Below are 20465 nucleotides of genomic sequence, written 5' to 3'. Positions count from 1 at the left end.
CAGGGCCTACCTTCCCCCCGGGCCTGCAGGGCCTGCACCCCCGGCACTGCAGGCCTCACCCCCCGGGCCTGCAGGCCTCACCCCCGGCCTGCAGGCCTCACCCGGCTCTGTCCTCTCTGCGCATGCGCAGACCGGAGGCGGACGCGCAGTAGCGGCATGGCGGCCGCTATGCTGAAGCACCGGCGTACGGCGCTGGAACGCGTCGAGAAGTTCGTGTCCGCCACCTACTTCACCGACTGCAACCTGCGGGGCAGGTGGGCCGCGGGAGGGGCCTCTCCTCCGGGTGCTGCCTTACCTCGGTGTATCCCTCTGAGCGGGGAGCACCGAGGCGCCTCAGTGCGTAGAAACCCGGCCTCGGGTGGGCGGCTGTTGTTCGTTCAGTGTGTGTGGAGCTGGGGATGGGGTGGGGGCCCTGTTTGCTTTATCCCCTTTCCTAAGCTCACACATCCCGGCCATTCTGCCCACAGACTCTATGGGGACAGCTGCCCGCCCACCTCGCTCTTCTGCTTCCAGACCCCACGGCGGATCCCTTACAGCGAGGCTGTCACACAGGAGTTCAGGCCGGCCCGAGTAGGGGACACCTTTGGGCCTACGTGAGTACGGGCTCTCTGTACCCACAGTGTCACCGTGTGCCCCTCCCTGCCGTGTGTGTTGGTGAGAGATGCCCTGATAGCCCTGTGTGCTGCCACTGGGGCTGAGAGTCATAGTAAGGGCTGTGCAGGTCCAATCCCAGGTGTAGGACCATCCACTTGCTCTTGTTGAGGCTCTTCACATTCCTCTCTGCCCAACTCAGCAGTCTGTCCGGTTCTTGCTGAATGGCAGCGTGGCCTTCTGGTGTGTCAGCCGCTACTCCCAGCTCTGTATCACCATATATCAAAGCAAGTCCTTTCTGATTTCATCTACCTTATAGATTGCTCAGAGGAGAGCTTCACCCTGCTCAGTTTGGCTGTCTGCCACATCTCTAACCCGTAGCACTGCCATGAGCCAGAGGTTCCTTGTGGTTAAAAAGCAGACAGGTCAGCAGCTTGCTGGAAGGGGAGGCCCAATGTATTTAAATGGGATAGGACTGCCCTGTGCAGGTGTTATGTTCTCCTTGAACTGATCCCAGGTCACTGACAGCCACACAGGGAGCTGGTTAAAGCATGTCTGTGCAGATAGATGGCTTTGTTGCACTGAGCACGCTGCACTTGTGTGGTGTCCCTGCTGTGCTTTGCCCACAGAGGTTCAGAGGGCGCAGAGCTTCTCTTTGGGAAGGTCTCAGCAATGGGTGAGGTGATGTGTGTTCTCTTCCAGTTGGGAGACCTGCTGGTTTAGGGTGGAGCTGAGCATCCCCCCAGCATGGGCAGGAAAGGAGGTGCACTTTGTCTGGGAGAGCGATGGTGAAGGCATGGTGTGGAGAGATGCCCAGCCAGTCCAGGTAAGGAGGGGCAGGTCGGGTGTATGGTAGCTATGCCAGGTACTCTGCTATCTTCAGAGCAGTTATCTCCCTCAGCCCTCTCTAATGGAGCAGTAGAAATCTCCTTCTGTTTGTTATATGTTCCTTAGAGTAACATCTACTTGTGTTGTTGGGGGGAAATAACACATGGACCAAAGGGAGAGAACCAGTAATAACTGGAGGACTAGACATTGTGGTCATGAAATAAAACATGAAGTGTATATAGCTGTGGTTCAGCCTTAAGAAATAAACCAAGGAATGTGGGACCACAGCCCAGGGCTGTCCAGCAGGGCTTTGAGATGTCCTGTCTGTCCAGCAGCTCTGTAAACCCTGCTGTCATGGGCTTGTGTAAATGTGGGTTAAATGTGCTGCCTTCCCCTTCAGGGTTTGACTAAGGAAGGAGAGAAGACCAGCTACATACTGACAAGCAGCCTGAAGGAGACAGAGCCCCACAGGTGAGTGGTCAGCTTGGCCAAACTCTGTGCTGCTGGGGGAGGTTGGTGGTGAAATAGCTAAAGCTGGGATGTGATACTCAAGCCTGCATCGGGGTATTCATTGTGTCTGTCTGAAGTTCAATTGGGCTAGTCCTGCTGTGGGGTAGAAGTGGACTTTCCCAGCTGAGTGCTTGTAATCTGCTTCCTGATGGTTTCCTTCTGGTCTCTGCAGTCTGACACTGTATGTGGAGCTGGCCTGCAATGGGCTTTTTGGGGCTGGCAAGGGCTCCATGATAGCTCCTCCAGACCCTGACAGGAGGTTCACCTTGAGCAAGGCTGAGTTGGTCATCTTCAACAGGGATGTCTATGAGCTGCTGGTGGATCTGGAAATACTGCTGGACATGGCCCAGGTCTGTGTGCTCATTCTCTTTCTTTTTCTCAGCATTTTTACCTTCTACAACTTCTGTGTTTTTATCCCCTTCTCCCATGTTCCAAGACCTGTCTCCTCCCACCAGGAGGCCCCAGATGAATATGTATTTGCTCCCACTGCTTTAGAATGACTGACACTGTGTGCAGTATGAGTAAACCAAACCAGGAGAAAACACAGGAGAAAACCTCCAGGTCCAAAACAGGGTCTGTGAGGACAGAACCCTCTGGTGTTGGGTGTATGTGTAACCTGGCTTTTATCTGTGTAGCAGGGATGTGGTGTCTGCCTGAAACTACTGGCAGCGTCAGGTGTTGGAAGGAGGTACCAGGTTCTCCCTGAGGCAGATGTATCCCTGCTGGTGCAGAGAGCCAGAGAGCTCAGAGTCAAACTGTGCTCTTACCTACCCTTAGCTCCTTGGGGAGGAAAACCAGAGGAGCTTCCAGGCCCTGTATGCTGCCAACCAGATTGTCAACGTGTGTGATGTTAAGGACCCATCCACCTTCCCTGCTGCCCATGAGCTGGCTGCAGCCATCTTCAGCCAGAGGAACGGCGAAAGCCAGCACACCATCCACGCCATGGGGCACTGCCACATTGACTCTGGTGAGAGCAGTACAGCTTTCCCTCTCTACTGGCCAAGATGTGGCCAAGTGCTGGCTGCCCTTGGGCTGCAGGTACCAATCCCCAAGGGAAGGGAGATGGTGCTACCACACAGCTGGTCTGATGGGGCTGTGAGACAGAGGGATGCGTGTCTGTCCCTGCAGCCTGGCTGTGGCCCTATGAGGAGACTATCCGGAAATGTGCTCGCAGTTGGGTCACGGTTATCCATCTGATGAAGCACAACCCAGAGCTCACCTTCGCCTGCTCCCAGGTGAGCCATCTCCCTCCTGAATTGGAGGGATGGGGTCATTGCAACCCTCAGGGGTCACTGCAGCCTGCAGCTCAGGATGGCCGGGCTGCAGCTCACCAGGGCTGGTTTTAGGGTTGCTGGGTAAGGGCTTTACCTGATGAATGCAGCAGTCTCTGAAAGCCAACAGAACTGCAGCCCAGTTTGCCTTTTGCATGGGAGGACTGAGGAATCTCCAGGGAGTTTTTGTAAGGGATTGTCTGGGCAGCCCTGAGGACTGGGAGTGGGGTGGTTTGCTTTGAGCAGCATGAAGAATTGATGCCAAGCTCACTAAGAAGCTCTTCTGCTTGTGCCATGCTGCTTCTCCAGCGTGACTCCAAATGAGACAGGGGTGACCAGGGTCCTGTGTGGTTACAGAGAGCAGGAACACTGGTGTGGAGTGGTGTGGTGGGACCTGGGGCTGATTTCTGTGCTCTGGCAGGCACAGCAATTCGAATGGGTGCGGAGCTGGTACCCTGGTCTCTACGCTCAGATTCAGGACTACGTGGCAAAGGGGCAGTTCATTCCTGTTGGAGGCACCTGGGTGGAAATGGTGAGAAGCACAGTGAGCCTGGCTCACCGCACCTTGTTGTCTCCCCTCTGCAGTGCCGAGCTGCGTTCAGATCCTTTGTGGGCAGGGTGTGGGAGTGGGCTGGAGGCTTCTCCAATGACTGGCTTGGCCTGTGTGTTGCAAGAGAGGATGCTGAGTCCTTGTGCTCTGCTCCCAGGATGGAAACCTGCCCAGCGGGGAGTCCATGGTGCGGCAGTTCCTTCAGGGCCAGCGGTTCTTCCAGGAGCAGTTTGGCCGGATCTGCTCAGAGGTACTTGCTCTTTTCCAGCCTACCTTCCTTCCACCTCTTGCTATGATAGGATTCCTCTCCAGTTTGCCTTCTGGATATAATTTTCAGGTGCCTCACATAGACTTGACTATTGCAACTAAAGCTGTGATGAGCCAATATCCAATCATCCTTATATCCTGTCAGTTAGCACAGGGTCAGGTCTTGATTTTATTATCTGCTAGTCTCTGGCAAGTGTCTGGAGTTGCTCTTTGTCTGGCACGTCTTGTCTCCCCTCTGCATTAAGGTTTTAGAGCCTGGATACCCTGAACAAACTCAGGCCAGCGTGACTGTTGTGTTTCTCTTCCTCTGCTCCCAGTTCTGGCTGCCAGACACATTTGGGTACTCAGCCCAGCTGCCCCAGCTGATGTGTGGCTGTGGGATCAAACGGTTCCTCACTCAGAAGCTCAGCTGGAACCTGGTCAACACCTTCCCAGTGAGTTGGGCTTCCCTTCTCCCTAGGGGTGGACATTGAGTTAGTGGAATCTGTCTGCAGGGCTGGACCCATTTGTTTCTCTGGCTTGTCTGCAGCATCACACCTTTTTTTGGGAAGGCATCGATGGATCCCGAGTGCTGACCCATTTTCCCCCTGGTGACTCCTATGGGATGCATGGGCGAGTGGAGGAGGTGAGTGAGCTTACCAAACCTGCATGTAAATTGCAATGCCAACCTCGTGGGGCCAGATCTGAGGCTCCTGGGAGGGGGCACTGTTGCAGGTGGGAGTGGGATTACTAGATGAAAGCCTTTAGTTAAGCTGATAGTTGCCTGCCTCTGTGATGTGCCCATGCCTGATTCTTGTGGTTTGGGTTGGAGAAGAGGGGCAAGGCTGACTTTCTTATGTGGAGGAAGGTGAGCTGGAGCTGGGTACCAGTGGACTTCAACTGTCCAAAATTCCTTCTAGATGCTGAAAACAGTGAAGAATAACAGGGACAAAGGACGTGTGAACCACAGTGCTGTCCTTTTTGGCTTTGGAGATGGAGGAGGTGGCCCCACGCAAAACATGTTGGACAGGATGAAGAGGATGAGTGATACAGATGGGCTGCCAAGGTGAGAGGACAGATCCTTCCCTGCCTCCTTGCACAGGCACAGAGCACTTGACACAGCCTCCGTGAGTTCCCATTGCTTCTACTGAAGCAGCTGTGTACACAGTGTGTAGATTAGACATAGGGCTGTTGGGCTTGACCTGGGGAAAAATGATTTAACAGCAGTTCAAGGTATCAAATAGCTGCTGCTCCTCAGCTAGCTTGCACCACACTACTCCATCTCCTGTCTGTAGTTTGTAGTATGGGAGGTTTTCAGAGCTGACTGTTTCTCCAGTTAGTGGTCTCCTTTCTCCAAGTGTGTCTCCAAATGTGGTCTGCATCTCTGGCCAGCCCAGAGTCCACCTGCACATCCCTTACTTCGTTGTTGGGGTTTTTGAAGCCTCGTTTCTGGAACTGATGCCCTTCTGGTGGGAATACCCCATTAGCTGTGTCATGCACTTCTCTCCTGGCTCAATGCTGGTTTGTACCTCTCTCCCACAGGGTTCAGATCTCCACTCCTAACCGTTTTTTCTCTGTTCTGGAGAAGGAGTCCTCACAACTGTGCACCTGGGTGGGAGAGCTCTTCCTCGAGCTGCACAATGGCACATATACCACCCAGGCCCAGGTGACTGCACATGTGGGATGAGGCAATGGGATCCTTCACACTCAGGGAAGGTGGCTGTTCTCAATTCTCTTTGCTCCTGCTCAGGTGGCTCCAGGGTTTGGGTAGTGTCCTTTTTGCCTCAGCTCTGGGAACCACCATGCAGCCTGCACTCCGAAAGGCAGATCTGCTGTTAGTCTTTAGTCAGACTTGCTTCCGGGGTGAGAAGGGAGTCAAGACACAGCAGACCCCCCTTTGGTTAATATCTTTCTATGTCCTGTGCTTTCGCAGGGCCCTGATAATTGCAGAGGAGGGATGAAGAGTTAGAAGAGCAGAAAAGTGAGTGGAGCCTAGCCTGGGGGTTAAGCGATGACCTGTGCTGGGTGTTATAAAGCTGAAAGCCAAGTTGATCTGTGGCCAAAAAAGGAAGCTAGTAATGGCAGCTCATGTCACCTACAAGTAACCAACCTTCCTGCACTGGATCTGTGCTTTTACTGCTTGTGTTAAAGATCTATTCCTGGCTACTGCTTTTCTAAGGATCTTCCTTTTCTTCCTGATTGGCACTAGATAAAGAAGGGGAATCGGGAGTGTGAGCGAATACTCCATGATGTGGAAGTACTTAGCTCCTTGGCTATGGCACAGGGTAGCACGTTCCAGTATCCTGCTGGCCAGCTGCAGGAGCTCTGGAGGTGAGGAAGTACATGAGCATGACTGCTGTGCAAACAATAATTATTCTATAAGCTGATGAGAACTTAATGGGAAAGAGTTTCAGTGTTTTGCGTATCCCATTGGGATCTTCAGACCTTCACTCCAAATCCTTTGGAAGCTCCAAACCTTTACTGCTGTGCTGCCTGGAAATTTCATCTCCAACCTATGCTGATCCTTGGCCAGTTTTGACTGCTCTGAACTCCTGCAATAATATATCTGGTAGTCCCAAGGGATTAAAAGAGTCAGCTCTTAATCCTTATGGTTGTGGTTTACTAAGATGACAGTTGACGTGTCCTGACGTAAGGGGATTTAAAGTGTGCTGTGCAAAAAATCTCCCCATTGTTTCCTAATGGGGGCATAGGGGACAGTTACTGAGTTTGTCCAACTTGCAAACAGGACTTGATAAGGTAAAACAAATCTCATGCTCTCCCCAGCTTCCTGATGTGGTTTCTTTTCTGTTCTAGGTTATTGCTGCTCAACCAGTTCCATGACGTACTGCCAGGCAGCTGTATCCAGCTCGTGGTCAAGGATGCCCTGCAATACTATGCAAGTGAGCAAGAAGTTGGGCTAGTAGGGCGCTTACTTACCTATTGGAACACCTTGAGTCCTGCCTGCTGCAGAGGTTTCGATTTCAGACTGCCAGGCAATATGGGTCAGAGCTGTGCGGCACGGTGTGTGCAGGCATGTGTCAGTAACTGGGCGAATTGAACCAGGAAATGAGCAAAACACACTGAGTTACTGACTTCTCTGCACCAGCAAAGGTGGGAGCTAAAGATTGCTTCTGTCTGCCCGCAGGCAGTTGCAATTCCTTACTTTTATATAGCTCAGCAGTTTTCCAATTGAACTGGCATAGCTCACTGTAATCTCGTAATGAGAAAGAAGAACAATCATAAACTTTGCTTAATAGATAATGGTAATTAATATTGAGAATAATTAGTAATTGTAGCTTGGAAGTTGTTAAAGTGTATGTACTTTGGACAAGAGCTCCAGAAGCTCTCCGATGTGAGAAACAACTGCTTGTCTGGGTCCAATTTGGGCTTCTTTTTGCTCAGAGATCCGCAGTGCTGGCACTCGCCTGCAGGAGGAAGCTGTGCAGTCCTTGTGTGGAGAACTGCTGCAGCTCAAGTCTGGGAGAGCTGAGAGCACTCTTGTGCTGAACACTTTGCCCTGGGAGCGGACAGAGGTGATCTCCAGGACTGGGACAGCTGGAACAGAGGCTTTAGGTATGTCTAAGCTGGAGGTAGGGTATGCATCAGGTTTGGCACAGACAGACAGCAAAGAATTACTCTGCCCCTCCCTATCATGGAGAGGGTTTACTTATTTGTCAAAATGCTTCTTAGGGCTGATCCTACTTCAGATTGTCCCTTAATGACAGATAAAGAGGAGAGTGTGAATGTGAGAGCACCAGGGCAACACAGCATAACTTAAGGATGGGTCTGGGGAAGATACTGAAACAAAACCTCTTTCCTTTCCAGCTCTGGTGACAGCTCCCAGCATGGGCTATGCTATAGTGAGGGAATCACTGCTGCCCCCTCAGCCTGTGGTAGTGATTAAACAGGTAAGCATAACTGTGTTTGTCCTCACATTCAGCTGCTTCAAAGGCTGACTGGGAAGAAACATAGGGGATCTATTTCTACAGCTGGGAGCTTCACACCCCCCTCAACTCCTGAAGGCATGAGTCTGTGAAATCTGTTTGTCCTTTTCTCCCAGGAGGATGGCTCCATTACCATGGAGAACGGGCTGATTGCAGTCTGCCTGGATACCATGGGGCGTCTGACCTCTCTTCGGCTGGTGCAGTCTGAGAGGTGAGTCTCTCGCCTGCTTCCTGCATCTGGGCACCTAAAACCCCTCTCAGACCTTCTTCTCATTGTGAGCCCTTCACCACTGCCACTTTTTAAGCTGCTTTTCTCTGTTCTGTCTTATTCCAGGGAGTCAGTTGCTGATGGCTGTCGTGCCAACCAGTTTGCACTCTTTGATGATGTTCCCCTATACTGGGATGCCTGGGATGTGATGGATTATCACTTGGAGACCAGGTAGAAAAGCACTGCCTGCAGCACTTAAGTTTCACTTTGCTTTGAATTTCGCACCTCCCTGTCAGTTTTAAGCTGTAACCAAACCTCTGCACCTCTCCTGGCTTGGGGTATTCACACTGTGGAAGTGAGCATCTGCTGTATGTGAGGCTGGACTTGGACTTGGGAGCCTGGATCTGCTGGGCTGGGACTAACTGTGCCTTTACCCCTGTCTGTAGGAAGCCAGTGACAGCTCTGCTGAAGCCTCTGGAAATCACCGTGGCAGGGGGCCTGCGGGGAAGTGCCAGCTTCTCCCTGAGGGTTGGAGAAAGCAGCACCCTAACGCAGGAGATCATCCTGGATGCCATGTGTCCATATATCTGCTTCAAGACCCAGGTGAGGCCAGTGGCTGCTGTGCTCCCTGGGGAGCGGAACCTTGGTTCTGTGTTTTATTCCCTACCTTGTCTCCTGCTCTGGGGGCCTTCACTGCATATTGTCCTCTGCAAAAGGTGAAGGTGGTCCCAGAATGAGGTCCTTTGAGGGACAAGGTGGAAGAAAGCAGTCAGTTCTGCTGCTTTCAGTCTTTAGTGGCTGTTGTATTGTACCTGGTACAGCCTGCTGGCTGCTGAACACCAGGGAAGGGTGATTGTAATTCCTGCCTGTCAGCCCATGACAGTGGCTTTCTGCTGTTGCATTTAGGTTGACTGGAAGGAATCTCACAAGTTCCTGAAGGTGGAGTTCCCCGTGCAGGTCCGGAGCACAAATGCTACCTATGAAATCCAATTTGGGCACCTGCAGAGGCCAACACACTGGAACACATCCTGGGACTGGGCCCGATTTGAGGTGAGAGGAGGTTTAGTCCCATGAGGAGCTGCTTTTCTCCCGGGCTCTGTGTGATGAATACATCCCTCGGTATCTCCTGCAGGTGTGGGCTCACAAGTGGATGGATCTCTCTGAGCATGGCTTCGGGGTGGCAGTGCTGAATGACTGTAAATATGGGGCATCAGCACACAGGAACGTCCTCAGCCTCTCATTGTGAGTGAGTGGGGTTGTGGTGAGGGTGGAGCTGTAGAAGTCATTTGTGCTTTCTGAGGTGTCTGTTTCAAGTCAGGGCAGCGTCTGGTCCTGAATGATCATAGTTAATAAGGAAATAGCCTGTTATTAGCCTAAGTGGGTGGCTGTCTTCTAAAACTTGTTGGCTGATGTAATTAAAATTGACTAAGATAATGTAATTCCTGTGGCATACACTCATAGGTAATGCCAGATGGCACAGAGCCACATTTGCACCAAGTAATTTTCTGTTGCTGGCCAAAACACACCCCAAAGAGGAGGCTTAAGGAGGGAAATGGAATGTCAGTGTTACATATGCATGCAAAGCTAAGAGAAATTACATATTTTATGTCTGTCAGCTAAAAGTTTCATAGGAAACCAGCATTCAGAGGTTGATTTTGGCTTCTGGGATTCTGTGTCTTGAGTCTGTTGCCAGAATCCACCTCAGGACCCAGACCCAAAGTAGCTGGGGGAGGAGGCAGTTGTTCTGCCAGTGCTCTGGGCTGTGGGTGACAGAAGATCCTGTAGAGAGTCCCACCTTACCCACCTCTTTCCTCAGGCTGAGAGCACCAAAGTCCCCTGATGCCACTGCAGATATTGCCCACCACCAGTTCACCTACGCTGTGATGCCTCACCAGGGTGAGTGATGAGCAGAGCTGGACGCTGTGAGGACACCCAGAGTAGAGGATTCTCCAGTGAGCCTTGGGTAGGCACAAGGTGCTCCCATCTCTCAGTGCATAGAGACTGACTGGAGGTTCTCATTTTGCAGGCTCCTTCCAGGACGCTGGTGTGATCCAGTGTGCCTACAACTTGAATTTCCCACTCCACGCAGTCCCGGACAGTTCTGCGCAGTGCCAGTCCTGGAGTGCCTTTTCTCTGAGCTCACCTGCAGTTGTTCTGGAGACTGTCAAGCAGGCAAGTCCCCCAGGAAGAAGCAGGGAGGTGAAGGGGGCAGTTTTGAAGCTGCTGTTGTTCAGTGTGGTCTGCTTTGTCCCCAGCACTGGGTGGCAGGCAGGTTTGGCTGAGTGGCTACAGTGACTCCTCTGTTCTTCATGTCAGAGCAGCTCAGTCGAGCTCATTTTGGTCTGGCTGAGGTATAGAGATGTAGGTTGGGACGTTCCCATCTCCTCTGTGTGAACTCATTTCTATGTTGTGTCTTCAAAGGCTGAGGACAGACCCGATGCTTTGGTGGTCCGGCTGTACGAGGCACATGGCAGCACAGTTGTCACTTGGCTCCGGACCTCCCTCCCCATTAAAGAAGCGATGCTGTAAGTGCACACAGGGTGTCTGAGCTGGGGCTCAGCTCAGTCACTTCAACTTCACCAACTGTCCTCCCCTAGATGTGACCTCCTGGAGCGACCGGCAGCCAAGGGCCACCTGCCACTGGAGCAGCAGGGCATGAAGCTTTCCTTCACTCCATTCCAAGTGCTCTCCATCCTCCTGGTTTTGAGGCAGTGATGCTGGTGCTATAATCACCTGAACCAACACTGGGAGCTCAAATCACAGCCTGATCAGGCTCCCCCAACGGCACATCCAGGTAACCTGATGGAAGTGCACTGTCACCTCTTGGAACTGAGCCTGGCCACTACTGCCCTCTTGCTGGGCTGGAGAGGAAGAAGGACCAAGCATTTTTGCCAACCACAGTCCAGTGGGGTTAGCCTTAGCACAATAAAGCAGGCACAGCAATTTCTACACAAAATACTTTTATTAAATCATCTAAAATCAGCTTTCTCAGTGATCCAGGCAGCAATTAAAAACAAAGGAAGAGGGAATATGATTTAAGGTGTAGGGAGCGATCAGAATCTGACATGATGGTCCCTCTGAGGAACTGATTCTAAAACCACCCCAAAGGGATAAGTAAGGCTATAAAAATAGTATTTAAGACCAGAAAGGGGGAGGAGCACCAGCCTGCCCCCATCCCTGAGGCTGCAATAGCAGTAATGCTGCAAGGAGCAAGTGCTACAAGCAGGCATGCCTGAAAGCAGCACCAGGCAGTCCAGGCCAGCGTTGTCTCCACAACAGACGCAGTGTCACACGTTTCCAAAGGCTGAGGTGCATGGAAGGCAGCGTGCAGTACTCACACTACAGGGGCTGCACCTGGAATGCAGGGAGGAAAACAAGAAGGCAGAAGGTAAGGGGGTGCCTGGCTTTGCCCTGCAGAGCCCTGCTTACTCTTCTTCCCTTTGCCACCCCTGCAGTCCAAAAGACCACCAGCCTCACCTCTTCCCTTGCGTGCTGATGTTCTTTTTGCTCTGACTGGAGCTTCTGGCTCAGATAAGGCTGGAGCAGCAGCCACTTTCTTCCTCCCACGGGCACGTCCCTTCTTTGACCCAACAGCCACTGCCTTCTCTTCCTCCTCCTTCACGGCTGGCTTTGGGGGCTTCTCTGCACCCCCAGAACGCCGTTTTGAGGCACGTGTTGTGACCTGGATGGACAGAACCAGGGCTTAGCAGCAGAAGGATACACATGAGGGGGGAACATGAGGATCCATTAATCACTTGGTGACTGTGGGAGCAGCCTGAGAGGGCAAAGGAACCAGCCTCTGGCTCCAGCAGCAGACTCGCCAGCCACAAAGCTTCATACCATGGAGGTTGGAGATTCAGGGTCTGCCTTCAGGTGAGCGTGTTTCTTGCGGGACTTCTGACCTGTGAGAGGACATGCCCAGGTTAGGGGGATGGGGGGGACAAGGGACACCATCCTGAGCAGTGAACTTGGGTGTAGGAAGGGCTCAAGGTGGTTCCCCTCCCTTCCCATCAGATACATTCTCAGAACACAGTAAGCCAAGAGTGGGTCTTGTGAGGAGGAGGGAGAACACTCACCTTTGGGAGCCATGGGGCCAGGCTCTCCCTGCAAGGAAGGTGACAGAGCAGTGACTGGGATAACTCCATCCCATAAAAGCACCCCGCAGCAGCTCCCAGCAGGAGCAATGAAACCCTTCTGCACCCCACAGCCAAGACAAGAATAGGCAAATAGTCCCCGCAAACCCAGAGGAACATGGTGCACTGCCTGTCTCTGAGCCTCTCCCTGCTCCTTCTCTAAGGCCCCATCATGGCACCTCACCCAGGAAGGAGGAAGAGTGCTGCCACACTCCTTGGTAACACCCAGCCCCTTTGGAGGAGCAGTAGGGAGAGGTACTCAGCCCCAAGCAAAGACCCCAGACTCCTACCTGGAACCATATGGTCCTGTTGTTGTGGTCCCGCATGGAGCTCATGCCAGGCACTAAGTAACACTGCAGCCAGTTCTTGAAGGCAGCGTAGTTATTCGAGTCAGAAGGGTCAAAGACATTTTTGTCTAGGAAGGAAGAGAGGGCAAAGAAATGGAGAGAAAGCTCTCTCCTGCCAGAGCCTGGGCCAGGGACCAGTGACTGCCAGGTCCTTGTCCCTCAGCTCCCTGCCCTGTAACCTCACCTGCTGTCACTACCTCCATGGGCACTGTGTGGCACAGCTCCAGGAGATCTGGGTTATCCCTCTTCAGCTTCAGCTTCTTACTCAGTGTCAGGGAAGAATTCTGCATGGACAGAGAAGTCACCTGCCAGCTACCCCACAGGGATCTCTTCATCCCCAAACCAACCAAACCCCGTATCCTCCCTCAGCCTCTCACCAGGGCAATGCCAACACACAGACCACGTTGCAGGCTGTGAGTTGTGTACCACCAGCACAGCTACAGGCACATGGAAAAGGGGCAGCACACAGGAGCACAAGCAGTTTGCTAAAAAGAAGCCTCAGGTTGTGTTTTGCTGTTGTTTTTTTTTAAGCTTCCTGAAAACAGCCACCCACTTTCCCCTGGGGCCACAAGATTACAATACACAGACAGCAAATCAGCCACAGGTTCAGCTGCAGCCTTCCCTAGAGGTTTCAAGCTTGCATGATATTTGCTTTCCTCACCACCTCCTCTTCACCCTCTTGACCTGAAGGCACATGTCTGAGGAGTTGTTATAGCTTGTTGCCAAGGCTGTGTGCAATTGCACACCATGTGTGTGCTGTTATGGAACAGCTGTGCTCACTTGCCGCACCATTAGAAGAGCAGGCATGCTCTGACATGGGTGTTTATGGCAAGGACAACAACAGGCTTGGTTAGATTGACCCCAAGCTGCAAGTTACAAAAGGAAAGTGCCTGCTGTTATGCTGAGAAACCTGAGTGGCAGCTGGATGATGGCAGCAGGAAGGGTTCAATCAATTACACCCCAAAACCTGGCCAAACCAATAAACACCTCCTGACAGCAGCAGGGATGGAGGCAAGGGGCTGTGTGAACTCTATGAGAGCCTTGTGACAACATACTGCCCCACCACAGCATGATACCAAATGTGAACTGAAACTGGCCCAAACCCTGGGCCACCACTGCTGAGCTCAAATCCAAATCCATAATGGCATTGAAGAGCAGGGGCCGCCAGGCTTAAGCAAAGCAGCCTGGAAAGCACCACGCATCCTCCACCTTTACCTCCTCACCTGCACCTGATGTTTCATGGCTTCCAGCACAGTCCGAGCCTTTTCAAAAGGAGGGATCTTCGCCCTGAGAGAGTCCATCTGTTATACCCAAGCTTGACACAGCCTTAAGCCTTCACATTTTGCTTTGGAAGAGGCTGGACGCAGCGTAGTTTCAGCTGATGGGGCTGCAGGGACTCAGGGACACGGCAGCTCACCTGTACAGGATCTCAGCACGGAGATAATTACCGATCCCATTGAAATACTTCTGGTTTAACAGCGCCTCGCAGATGGGCTTGTCGAAAGCCTTATCCTCCAGGTTGCTCAGCACGTTCTCCCTGTATCACAGCACGGGACATGCACGGGGCCGCCTCACCCGCTACCCAGCCTCCCTTCTACCCCCATCACAACGATGTGAGGCCGGGCTGCTCACCTGAAGGCCGGGTACTCCAGCAGGACGCAGGGCCCACGCTCTGCCTGCCAGGCCTCCCCCAGCCTCCATGTGCCGAAGCGCCGCGGATCCACGAAGCAGAGGGCGCGGGGGGGGGTTTCACGGGTGACGAACCGCAGATGAGCGTGGCGGGGCAGCTCGGAGGCCTCGCACAGCCGGAACGAGCCCGACATCCCGAAGCGGAACACCAGGGCCTGCTCGGGGCCGGCACGCAGCGGCTCCAGCCGCAGCCGCAGCTCCTTGCCGCGGGACTCGGCCGTCACCTTGTAGGCCTCGCTGCTGAACGGCACCTCCGGGCCGCGGCCCACGGCCGAGCGCTGCACGCCGCCCTGGAACAGCAGCTCACCGCACGCCTCGTTGATGAAGCGGGCGGCCAGGTGCAGCTCGGGGCACTCGGGCATCGCGGTACAGACACCGACACACCGAGGCCGTTCTGTGCCGGGTAGGACCCATGGCCCGGACACACGCCCCGCCCAGCTCCCACCGGCTCCGCCTCCATCCCATAAACCCGGCTGTGCTCGGGCTGCGCGGCCCGCGGGGAGGAAGAGGCCGACACAGCTCGGGCTTCGCTCCGTCACTTTATTAGCGCACCCCGCACGCTGTGCCAGCACCGCGGCCTCACAGGAGGGTCGTCATCAGCGCCTGGGCCTGCTTCAGCTCTGCGGGGTGGAGGGGCTGTGTGACACCGAGCGTCCTTCTGAGGGCCCTAAACAAAGGGCTGGGCCTCCCTCAGCCCCCAGCTGCACCCCCTCACCTGCCAGCAGCACCCGGAACTTGTCGGCCGACACGGCCACGGGCACGGCCTCGGGCTCCCCGTGCTCCCGATGCTTCACACGCAGCAGCAGATGCACCAGAGGTTCCCCCACGTCCTGCAGCTCACTGGAGCTCAGTGTATAATCCACCCTCCACGACACACCATCCAGGCGGCTCACTGCAGTGTAGTGTCAGCATCAGGCCCTGTCCCATAGCTCAGCACAAAGCCAACGCATCACTCTCGGATGGGAAGAGACCCCCCCCGTCCCCCCAGCCCTGCATGCCAGTGGTATGAGTGGCACACTCACATCGGAGGCTGCCAGCCCTGAGGCTGTCCTGCAGGGAGCTCTGCTTCTCCTCATAGGAGCGACACAACCCTGTGGCATGTTCTGCCCGAGAAGGAAGATGGGACAAACAGTGAGCACCCAGTGCTGCCAGCTCCTGCCCTGCAACAGCCAAACCCCAGCAGGGAGCAAAGAGAGCAAAGCTCAGCCAGCCAGGGGTCACCCATACCCCACCTTTGGGCAGCCCCAGCTGCTGCAACTCGCTGGACAACGATTCACCATCCACGTTGTGCTTGGCTGCGTTGGAGAGGATGAAGTCGAGCACAGCAATTGCAGCCTTCACATCACCCGACTCTATGGGGAGGAGGGGGCTCAACCCAGGGGCAGACAGACCCCTGGGGGGGGGGCTGCCTCCTGCAGGGCTCCCAGCAGCAGGACAAGGAATGGGGCTCACCCAGCTTGGCGTCCGACGTCAGCTTCAGGATCTTCTCATACTGTGGGACAGAAGCACGTGTTAATTATACACTAACGTGCCTCTTTCGTTCGTATTTGGTTCTAACGCTAGAACCAAAGCCTTGGAGCTCGCACGGTTCCCAATGTGAACACTCACGTCGATGTTGTCCCCCAGCAGCTCCCGCAGCACCTGAGCGCAGATCAGCTTCAGCTTCACCGAGGACTGCGGGGAGAATCACGCTCAGCGCCGCACCCTCAGCGCGGCCCGGCGCCGTGAACGGACGGGGTTCGGGAAGGGAAAGCACTTAACGATTCGGGCCAGCACGCTGATCTCAGCCAGCACCCAATCGGGGCAGTCCAGATCCCCGCAGAACCGGAACCGCTAAGGAAGGAAGGAGGGAGCGCTCAGAGCCCGGCGAAGCACCGCGCCGCCCCCAGGTGCCCCCGGTTCCCCCGGTTCCCCCGCTCCGTTCCCACCATGGTTCCACCGCTCCGGTACCGACACCGCGACCCGGAACCGATACCGGAACCACGCCCACAAAGCCCCGCCCACCGCTTTCCCGCGCTGTTTGGGCTTTACGCCGCAGTCCCCACCCAGGTCCGCACTATTCCCGCGCCCGCCAGGAGGAGGCGCGCCGCGCTTCCGTCTCCCGCGGCTGCGTTGGGTCCTCTATCTCTTATCGCTTATCGCTCCGGTCTGTGGACACGGGGGTTTGGGACCCTTCATAGCAGAGCCCTGCGCCCACCAGGCAGCTTTGCGACCCCCAAGAGCCCGAGTAGGGCGTGGAGATGGGATGCTCAGTGCAGTCGCTGTCCCCATTGGTGACCAGAGGCTGGGGGCACCTCCAGGACCACCCGACCCCAGTGGTGCCTATGGAGAACTGGGCACCGGGGGGTGCTGAGAGCCCTGCGGGGGCACCCCACTGCTGGCAGCGCTGTGTCCCCCTTGCAATGTAACCCCCAACCCCAGACCCAGGTGGTGGAGGCGGTCTTAGAGGTGGGGACTCTGCTACTGCGGAGCCACAGCAGCGCACAGAGAAGCACGACACAGTTTGTCCTTTCCAGGCTTTATTCACGGCTCGCCTTGCGCTCACGCCGCAACCGAGGTTCGGGTGCAGCCCTTGCGTGCAATACCCACAGCCACCCCAACGGCAGCCAGCGCTACAACCACGGCCACGCACACCAGCCCCGTCCCCACGCTGTTCTCCGTCACCGCCGCACCTGCAAAGCCAAACCCAGCCGTCAGAGCAGGGCACTGCAGCCGCACCATAAGAAAGGCACAACCGCAGCGACTCACCATCACCGCCCTCCTGCTGCTGCCCCACGGCTCCCGGGTCCGCCGAGAGCAACACGGGACCAATGACCACATCGGCTGCAACTTCTTTCCCTGGGAAGGATGGAACCATGAGCTGCGCTCCCCCCCCCCGCCCGGGTTTCCCCGGCCCCACCGAGGGACCTTACCGGCATCACGACGGAAGCGGCGGCCGTTCCATCGCTCCATGGGGTTCAGCCTCCGGGAGAGCGCGGGCGGCTCGCAGTTCCCCGTCTCACAGCAGCTGCAGACATCCCGGCTGCCTTCCACTGGCACCCAGCTGGAGCAGGACAGCAGCGCTATAACCAAGTGAGTGGGGACTCCTGCCAACCCCTCCCCCCCTCCTTCGGCCCAAAGGACACGTTGGCAAACACATGCTGGAGGAGCGTGAGGTGGTGTCCAGACCCACACGGAGGGTTTATGTCCGTATCTGGGGTTTGGGTGCTGGCTCCTGAGTTGGAGTCCATAAAACACCCTGATCTGTGCCACAGCTACTCACGTGTTTCTGGCTTTATTGAAGGAGCAAGCCTTGTTCTGGGGGTCTGGGCCTTGGTCTGCTGGGGTCACCTTCAGGTGGCAGGTGATGTAGATCTATGGGAAGGCAGGGGAAGGGCTAGGGAGCTCTCCTTGGGGACAGCCTGGCTCAGGGTAGGTATTGAGGATGGACACTGCATACAGCCTTACCAGGTTCCTGGTATCCCCTGCAAACCTGAAGACGTCGATCCTGAACCTCAGCACATCCTCCCGCGGACGGGGCGTGATGAAGGCAGAGCTTGTGTCATCCACCCTCCCGTCCACCAAGCACCTGGACATGAGGCAGAGGGGGATGGGTCAGCATCCCGCTGAGCCCCCTGCGAGCAGTGCCCCCCCCCCAGGCTCACCCATTGAAGTCAATGATGGCATAGTGGGGCGAGGAGTCGCCGTCGGGGCTCAGGGCAGCCACACAGCTGTCCACAAAGAGCCGCAGGGGCACGTGGCTCTCAGTGCTGACCTCAGCCTGGATGTTGAGGATGTCGCCCAGCTGGAAGCCAGTGAAGGGTCTCTCCGTGCTCCAGTCGTCTGCAGGGCAGGGTGGTGACACAAGGGGGTGAGAGAGGGGACGGTGGTAGTGGTAGGTGGGGAGCAGTGTGAGTGATGGCTTTGGGACAGCTGGGTGCTCCAGCTGGGTAACTGGAAGCTGTGCCATGGTGGTGTGGGGGATGCCATCCCACATACCGCTCATGAGGCGCAGAGAGAACACCAGCCTCTCCTCTGCTGACAGGGCAGAGTTGAAGGGGGACCAGGTGGGCCGGATGGCGTTGCTGCTCACGTTCTCCCTCCTGGAAAGCAACAGCATCAGTACCCAGCTGGGCAATGGGGAGGGGGGATGGGGGGGGTCTCGGGGGAGAGTGAGGGTGCAGAGCCCTTACCTGGGGTAGTGGCACTCGATGGGGATGACAGCAGGGTTGGTGCGGATGATGACAGGGTTGCTAGCAGGGCTGGGGTCATAGTTGATGAGCGTGCGGTAGATGAGGGTGTCTGGTGTCACCTGGGCAGGGAAAGCACAGAAGGTTGTTGGCACAAAGCACTAAGACCTTCCCCTGCCACCCACCCACAGCTGTCTCTTTCTATTGTGAAATGCAGAAAAAAAGGATAAAACGCAGAGGGTTTCCATGCACAAAGCAGCTCTGGGAGGAAACCACCCACCCGAGGTATGAGATCTCACCTGCACGACACTGCCGCACTCATGGAGGCCAGCAGCGAAGGTGACGGTGTTGTGTGCGGCGTTGAGCGAGGAGTGCTTGCAGGCAGCAGGGCCCAGAGTCAGGTCGGCAGCGTTGATGAGACGCCCGGTGCCAAAGAGGTCCCTGTGCACCGTCACCACCAGCTGTGCCTCCTGGCACTGCACGGCCACCGGGTGTGAGCTGGACACGGCCCGTGAGTGCACCTCAGCCCCCCAGGACCAAGCAGAGGGATCCCCTCGTGCTGACCAGGAGAGGTCCCAGGGTGTATAGGAGCCCACCCGGGCCACCAAGCAGCACAGGAGTCCCAGCACCACGCAGCTGCCTTGCATCCTGTCTTCTGCAAGCTCACCCAGCATGGGAGATAGGGCAGCTCCGCTGTGCTTTATATCCCCCCGTCCCCCTGTGCTGTCTGCACGTGGGGATGGGGAGGCAGAGTCATTTCCGGGGTGCTGTGCCCCTCATTCCAGGCTGCCCAAGGAGAGAGAAAACATCCACGTCAGCCTCTTTGGGGGAATTGTTTAGAAAACTCAGCAGAAGCCGGAGACGGGGAGACGGGGACTGAGCGGCTTGTTTAGGTTTGTGCTGGGTGATAAGGGGCTTTTCAAGGCCCCTGGGGAGGTGATGCAGTGGGGGAGGGTCAGAAGTGGGGGCTTTCCACCACCCCCAGCTCTGCCCAGAGCCGTTCCGGATGCTGTTGCCCCATGTCTCCTCCATAGCATCCCAAGAAGGGACTTTACGCATCCCACTGCTCACCAGCAATGTGAGTGCAGCTGTGCTCAGCCAGCCCCATCACACCCTGCTGCAGCACTCTTGCAGGGCTGAGCCTGCTGCTTCCATTAGCCAGCCCTGCCCAGCACCCAGCAAAACACCCAGGGCCATCCCTTAGCAAATGGATGGATGCTTAAAGCTCAGCCCCCACATGCTCTCAGCCCCTTCCTTGGGTGCCTGTATGTCTTTGTACATGGTGACACATAGTGAGTTCTGTTCTGCACCCCAAATCCTTCCCCACCTCTGTGATGCCCTTAGCTAGAAGGCAGCAGACTGAGTCAGGGGGCCAAAGTGGAGCTCAGCTGGTCACTGGGAAATGGATGGAGCTTTGGGTCAGTTGCCAACCAGAAACCCCACTGAATCTGATGCAACACCCCAAAAGCACAGTGCGCACGTAAGCGCGCTGTATTGCACAACCTTCTGCCCTCCTGCTGCCTCTCCCTCCCCATGGAACAGGCCAGGGCTTCTCCTTGGTGTTTAGGATACCTTGAGATTGGTGCTTACGTAGAAATGCCAGGCATTCCAGCAGGGAGCCTCAGTCTTTAGGAGGACATTTGGCAAAGACACTCAACGCTGACAGCAGATAAGGGCAGGAGTAGGCACTGCTGAATCAGTAAACAAGGTCTGGTGAGCACAGGGCGAGGGCAGGAGCCTCGGCTGGTGAGGAGGAGGCAGCTCAGGGGGCCCCCTCTACAATGAGCAGGGAGAAAGCTATTGATTGTCTTAGAACAATGGGGAAAGGGGGGGGGGGGAAAGCAGAGGCTGAAATTCCAGCCCCAGTTCCAAGGACAGTTTATACATATCTATATGTAACGAGCCTTGGCTGAAATGCATAAACAGTCCTTGGGCAGAGACTGGAATTCCTGCATCCCTGGAAGAGCCAAACCTCCCCT

The 20465-nt window shown here is 55.5% G+C and overlaps 4 protein-coding genes across 5 annotated transcripts; 1 reads left to right on the top strand and 3 right to left on the bottom strand.

Annotated features, from left to right (window-relative positions):
• Positions 1-114: 114 nt before the first annotated feature.
• On the top strand, positions 115-11130 carry MAN2C1 (mannosidase alpha class 2C member 1). The gene is made up of 26 exons (XM_015872596.2): positions 115-254; positions 468-593; positions 1294-1417; positions 1820-1890; positions 2102-2279; positions 2707-2896; positions 3058-3164; positions 3622-3732; positions 3908-4000; positions 4335-4451; positions 4547-4642; positions 4917-5062; positions 5539-5662; positions 6206-6327; positions 6811-6896; positions 7399-7569; positions 7822-7904; positions 8057-8151; positions 8275-8379; positions 8595-8751; positions 9055-9198; positions 9281-9390; positions 9965-10044; positions 10175-10320; positions 10570-10673; positions 10746-11130. Exons 1-26 carry the CDS (start codon positions 157-159, stop codon positions 10861-10863), a joined length of 3102 nt encoding a protein of 1033 aa, XP_015728082.1. The 5' UTR covers positions 115-156; the 3' UTR covers positions 10864-11130.
• On the bottom strand, positions 11092-14679 carry NEIL1 (nei like DNA glycosylase 1). The gene is made up of 9 exons (XM_015872609.2): positions 14261-14679; positions 14046-14165; positions 13852-13915; positions 12813-12912; positions 12572-12696; positions 12225-12252; positions 11989-12050; positions 11626-11830; positions 11092-11502 (listed from the first exon to the last, which is right to left on the bottom strand). Exons 1-9 carry the CDS (start codon positions 14677-14679, stop codon positions 11483-11485), a joined length of 1143 nt encoding a protein of 380 aa, XP_015728095.1. The 3' UTR covers positions 11092-11482.
• A 160-nt stretch (positions 14680-14839) lies between these two features.
• On the bottom strand, positions 14840-16378 carry COMMD4 (COMM domain containing 4). 2 transcript variants are annotated; one of them, XM_015872612.2, is made up of 8 exons: positions 16246-16378; positions 16079-16150; positions 15926-15991; positions 15770-15809; positions 15550-15669; positions 15340-15420; positions 15033-15209; positions 14840-14953 (listed from the first exon to the last, which is right to left on the bottom strand). In XM_015872612.2, the coding sequence occupies exons 1-8, from the start codon at positions 16246-16248 to the stop codon at positions 14853-14855; spliced, it is 660 nt and encodes a 219-aa protein (XP_015728098.1). In that variant the 5' UTR covers positions 16249-16378; the 3' UTR covers positions 14840-14852. The 2 variants fall into 2 exon arrangements, with proteins under 2 accessions (XP_015728098.1, XP_015728099.1); XM_015872613.2 differs by having other exon boundaries at positions 14840-14937.
• Positions 16379-16858: 480 nt separating this feature from the next.
• LOC107318593 (zona pellucida sperm-binding protein 3) lies at positions 16859-19133 on the bottom strand. The gene is given in 9 exon segments (NM_001323210.1): positions 16859-16989; positions 17066-17155; positions 17230-17360; positions 17580-17671; positions 17765-17885; positions 17962-18139; positions 18296-18399; positions 18490-18608; positions 18786-19133. Coding segments are annotated over 9 exon segments (1314 nt in total).
• Between the last annotated feature and the right edge of the window lie 1332 nt (positions 19134-20465).

The sequence above is a fragment of the Coturnix japonica genome, chromosome 10, assembly GCF_001577835.2.
Source record: "Coturnix japonica isolate 7356 chromosome 10, Coturnix japonica 2.1, whole genome shotgun sequence".
Taxonomy (NCBI): Eukaryota; Metazoa; Chordata; class Aves; order Galliformes; family Phasianidae; genus Coturnix; species Coturnix japonica.
This window is presented reverse-complemented; position numbering and strand designations above follow the sequence as displayed.